At 33.6% G+C, this 5,242-nt stretch overlaps 1 protein-coding gene across 1 annotated transcript; it reads right to left on the minus strand.

Annotated features, from left to right (window-relative positions):
* Nucleotides 1-501: 501 nt before the first annotated feature.
* Nucleotides 502-2,845, minus strand: LOC120151985 (cytosolic sulfotransferase 14-like). The gene is made up of 3 exons (XM_039164287.1): nucleotides 2,676-2,845; nucleotides 1,079-1,532; nucleotides 502-825 (listed from the first exon to the last, which is right to left on the minus strand). Exons 1-3 carry the CDS (start codon nucleotides 2,843-2,845, stop codon nucleotides 502-504), a joined length of 948 nt encoding a protein of 315 aa, XP_039020218.1.
* Nucleotides 2,846-5,242: the final 2,397 nt, after the last annotated feature.

Below are 5,242 nucleotides of genomic sequence, written 5' to 3' on the forward strand. Positions count from 1 at the left end.
GACAGATTCACTAAAGATATAAAGTGGGTATGCGCCCACCATAAAATCTAAATTTTCTTTTTAATAATTATCTATTTTAATAGTTGTATCCATTTTGAAATTTTATTTGTATTTATACTATATAAATTTTTTTATGTGATTATTATATATATATATTCACCTTAAAAATATTTATAGATTAGTAACGTTAAGGAGAGAGATTGTTAACTAGACACCTTCACTATCATTGTTCACCACATGCATGATCCGTATATAAATAAAAAAAATTAGCTGACCCTATTCCCATATGTAATGGGGTAAGAGAAGGTAGGATAGTAGGTTTCCCTCAACGCTAGGTTGAGAGCAGCTTCCGTGGCGACAAATATAAAAGATTTTCTTTAATACTTGTTTCTTCAATCGAAGTGAACAAAAATAACATGAGAAACGACACTACAAAGCTGAGAATAGAAGATGAAACAAACCAAATCAAAGACAACAAAGCCTAGACCTTGAAATCAGAAACTAGTTGCCCAATACCAACCCAGAACCATGTAACTTGTCAGCTATGATTGCATTCAAACGTTGTATCATCTCCTCTGTTAAATAATTCTTCCCATCACCAACTTCTCCCTTCCTGATTAAATGGCGATTATCAAACCTAATATATCTGTTAAACTTTAGCACACTTGTTTTGTTCACTTCCAAATTGCTCAAATTCTCAAAGCTGCACAGTTTCAATATTTCTTCAACCACTCCTTCGCTCTCTTCCTCCAATGAAAAAGGGTATCCTATAACTTCACCTAATCTCTTAATAACAGCAAATGACTCATTCTTCAAATCTTCATACTTCAAGAACAATATCTTTTCTGGGGTTTCCAAACTTACTTTCTAATACCCTAAACATGGTCCTAATAGGGTCCGTAATCGGATATCCCTTGGCAAAAAAACTCAAATGCTTCCTCCAATGACAAGGGTGGAAATTGTTTAGGCCTTAGCTTGTTCATAAATAGTCATTTCGAAACAAGCACGTCCTTGGGGTCCCTGTAGATGTAAATCACCCTGATACTTTGATCATGTGTCATGGACTTTGGTAACAAACTGAAAGGGACATGGGTTGAGAGGAGTCGTGGGAAGGCAACCGTTCAAGGTCTTGTAAAGACCGATGGTTTCCGTCTATGAAAGTATCCAAGAAAGGGACGCAATCGTGAGGGCTAGTGGTGTGTAGAGGGTGGTCGGAGAAACAGTAGTGGGTGCGGTTGACTGTGGCGAATATCTGTAACTTGAGCCAAGTGGTGCCGGTTTTCGGGGACGTGGCTAAGAAAATATCGGTGGGTCGAGGCGTAAACTGGTCTTGGATCCACATTAAACCCTTCAAGGTTGGTTTAGGGGCTAGCCAAACCCCTTGGTAATGAACCAGATGCTCAGTCATCCAGCCTTTGGCTTTGGGAAGCTTGAGGAGTGTTTCTTCATATCTTTCATCAGAGTTTTCGATGGAATTTGAATGTTTCTGGTCATTGTGGGTGGTGGAGATGTGGTCACACACAAGGCCGGTCCTGACATTTTAAGGGCCCTAAGCAAAATAAGAGATAAGGGCCCTTAAAAAATAACTTAAAATTCAAGAATAAATTTCGGTAAATGCCAAATATATTTTTTCATTAAAAATTATATGAGTAGATTCTATTACATTAATCAACATTATTTTACCAAATATATAAAGAGACATCTCAATTTTTCACTCAATTTACTCCTATTATGTCTTCAATCATCTCTTAGAATCGTTTCTCTCAATCGAAAATTGACGCCTCTCACCTACAAAACAACATACACAAATTCTCATAAGAAACGATTTCTTCTAGTAATTTGAGATGCAAAGTTATTGATAATAACATCAACATCAATGTTTCGTATCATCTCATTTTCAATAGCTAATGTTGCTAAACCATTCAACCTTTCTTGTGACATTGATGACTTTAACTTATTTGAATCATACAAAAATCCAAAAATACTTTCAAATGTCTTCAATTATTCAAATATATTCTTCAAAGAAGTAATTGCAATATCTACCACAACAAAAAAATAATTGACTCTAAATGACTCTTGATATAGTTTTTCATTAGATCCTCGAAATGCAAGATTATGTTTAGCAAGATAATGTTTAGCAAGATATTTCACAACTGAGAATATTCTTTGTAACACTTGTCTCCAACACTCTTTCTCTTTCATAATCTCTTCTTGCAAATTTTTATCGATTGTTTGATTTTTATCCAATCTTACTCTCAATTCATTCCAAGTATTCATATTAGTCATATGTTCAACACTATTTTCATATTGTTTAAGCCTTTGGCTAATATGTTTCCAATCACTTAAGCCATCATTTGCTAACAAACTTACATTACTAATCGATTTGAACAACTTGCAACAAAAACAATATACTTTGTCAACATTTTTGGAATAAACTAACCATTTTCTATCACTAGTCTCACCATTGCTCAACTTTTTAGAATAACATTCATATGAAAAATGTCTATAATATTTATCAACAGGAAATTCAAGATCCATTTCTCTTATAGGCCTTTTTTCAACTAATATATCCCTCGCATTATTGTCAAGATTCTCCCAATTTATAGGATCATATATATTCAAATGATGAAGTGTTTTAACCAATGCCTAAATTTTTAACATTTTCATCAATTGACACATCATTAAAGTCAATTGGATCATTCACTTCATCATTCACATTTTCAGAATTTCCAATATGCAAATTTCCAGTTGATTGATTCAAAGTTTCTTGAGAATCAGCCTTTTTAAACACAAATTTATCAAGAGCACCTTTTTGTGACTTCTTTAACTCCTCCTCTCGCTTCATTTTTTTTCTTTTTTCATTTTCAGAAAAATGTTTTTTAGGCAACATCTCATCAAAGAGTCAAACACAAACCAATTCTAATAAATAACTATAAGAAAAGAACAATTGCACATGGATTCTTCAATTAGAATTGTAACCCATTGGAGTAAGATAAAATCCCAAATTCCTAATTTGATAATTGACATTGTTGACATAAATATTAATAGTTATAACATGAACACGAAAATAAAAACATCAAAAAGTATATTAAAGATATAAGGGTTGGAATAAAATAAACTAAAACATGAAGTTTAATTCAAAATAAAATAGAAATAAATAGGCTGATGACTACATCTAAAACCCCAAAACTAACCTCGAATCTAACCCAAAAAAGACTCGGCCCTTCGAATACCTCGTACTCCTGCAACCCTCGACGGCGGAGCAGCATCTACTCACCCCTAAAACCACAGGACCTACCTCTCAAAACCTAGATCTAGGTATAAAACCAACATGCAAGAACCCTAGAACGTTTAAGGTATTCGGCCTCCTTCCCTATGACCTAACCGCCGGCCCCAACTCCGGTGAGACCCCTCTTTTCTCAGGTGTATTCTAGGCTTATTTATTTTTTTATATTTATTATTTCGAATATATGTATGAATCGTTACTATGCTCGACAAGGAAAAATATGTTATGTATTCAAACTAAAAAAACATAATCTCTCGATGAATTAGAAGTGAACCAATTAGAAAAAAAAACATACATTCGAACAGAATAAAAAAAAAGAATAATATGTAACCTTTGGAGTTTGTTGTTTCTTGAATATGAGTGTTTACAATGTATTTTTGCTAAGATTTTTCCCTTGGTTCAATCTGTTTTTTCTCTTCCCGTTCAACTCCTCCCACCTCTCGTTGTTACACCCCTTTTATTTATTATCCTTAGGTAAGATGATAAGGTCTATTGAGTATGATTCCATTTTTCTCTGATTTGGTGAAAAAATCCCCACTTTTCGAGATTTATTTTTGTTTTTTAATCCTTAGTGGTTTAGGTAAAAGTTTGAGTGGGATTATGGGAATAGTGGAGGCATGGGCTACTTGACTTTAAGTGGGAGCTGAGATGTTGTAGCATGTGCAATGGGAAAGTGCTTCACGTAGGGTCATGGGATATAGAATAAAATAAGAAAAATGGTGCTTACATTGATCTATTTTTATTATTAGATTAACTATATAATTATTCGTTAAATTATGTAAAAAATATTTTTTAAATTATTATTATTTTTAAGAATAAGCCCCTTCCAAACCTAGGCCTTAGGCGGTCGTACTCCCCGCCTAGGCTCACGGCCGGCCCTGGTCACACAGTGGAGAGGGTAGAGAAGCAACCATGGAGGAACAAGTAAAGGGTGGAAAAAAGGGTGTAAATTTTCTGATAACAAATGGATCTATAAGTAGCCTTAAAGAGCAAGGGTTAATTAATCCTGTAAGCACCATTTATTTTTTTATTATACCCTACCACTACAATGCCTCCATCAAGCTCCCACCATCCTATGTTTCATGCCTCTACCAACCTTGCACCATTCCATGTTTTCTTCTTCCACTACCTTCCACCATTCTATGTTTCCTTCTTCCACCCACAACAATTATTTTCTTATTTTATATATACGTAATAGGGTATAAAAGCCAGGAAGAAAATGTAAAAGAGGAGGGAGCTTTCCCCTAAGAAATATGAAAAAAAATGTGACATTTTGGCTCATTTTCATTTTTATTTTGTCTCCATTTTCCTCTTTTTTGTGGTTCAATGTGGTCTATAGGGGATGGGTTATTGTCGGTCGGTTAAGCTACACCCACCGGAGAGGGTGTCACTGGGGTAGTCGGGACGTTGGCCGGCGATTTTGAGCTTTGAAGCTTGGTAAGCTTCTTGGTTGTTTATGTAAAACATGGGGGAAGTATTTGGTTTTATGAAAAAGAGGTAAATTGCGTATTTGGTCCCCTATTATTAGTAGTTTTCTATTTTGTTCACTTAGTTTTAGGGTCAAATCTCAGTCTAGGTCCTCCTAGTTTCAGCGTGTTTACGTTTTGGTTACTATCAGGGTAAAATTATCTTTAAGCTCCCCTTATTTTAGCTTCTTTTGCACTCTAGTCAATTACTTTGTTGTTTATTTCGAATATGCATATTGATTTTAATAATTTTTGAATTTAGTCACTGTTTATTTCCTATTTAACTACGAACTTTTATTTTCTTACATTTTAGTCAATGTAATTAGATTTTATGCAATTAGGTCCTTGTACTTATTTTATTTTTATTTGTTATTTATATTGTTTTTACTGTTTTTAATATTTTTATTTTTATTTTTTATTTTAATTAAGTTTATTACTATTTAATTCGCTTTATAGTTTTATTTTTTAGATGTAATTTTAATTTAGATTA

This window comes from Hibiscus syriacus, unplaced genomic scaffold (genome assembly GCF_006381635.1).
Source record: "Hibiscus syriacus cultivar Baekdansim isolate YM2019G1 unplaced genomic scaffold, ASM638163v2 tig00111073_pilon, whole genome shotgun sequence".
Lineage (NCBI taxonomy): Eukaryota > Viridiplantae > Streptophyta > Magnoliopsida > Malvales > Malvaceae > Hibiscus > Hibiscus syriacus.

Excerpts from the sequence above, each read along its gene's own strand:
- LOC120151985 (XM_039164287.1), bottom strand. The coding sequence starts at position 2,845 with ATGAAGCGAGAGGAGGAGTTAAAGAAGTCACAAAAAGGTGCTCTTGAT. Across the intron at positions 1,533-2,675 it reads CCAATTGACTTTAATGATGT|GACCGGCCTTGTGTGTGACC; the intron begins GTCAATTGATGA and ends TTAAAATGTCAG. Across the intron at positions 826-1,078 it reads CTCAACCCATGTCCCTTTCA|TATGAAGATTTGAAGAATGA; the intron begins GTTTGTTACCAA and ends TTGTTCTTGAAG.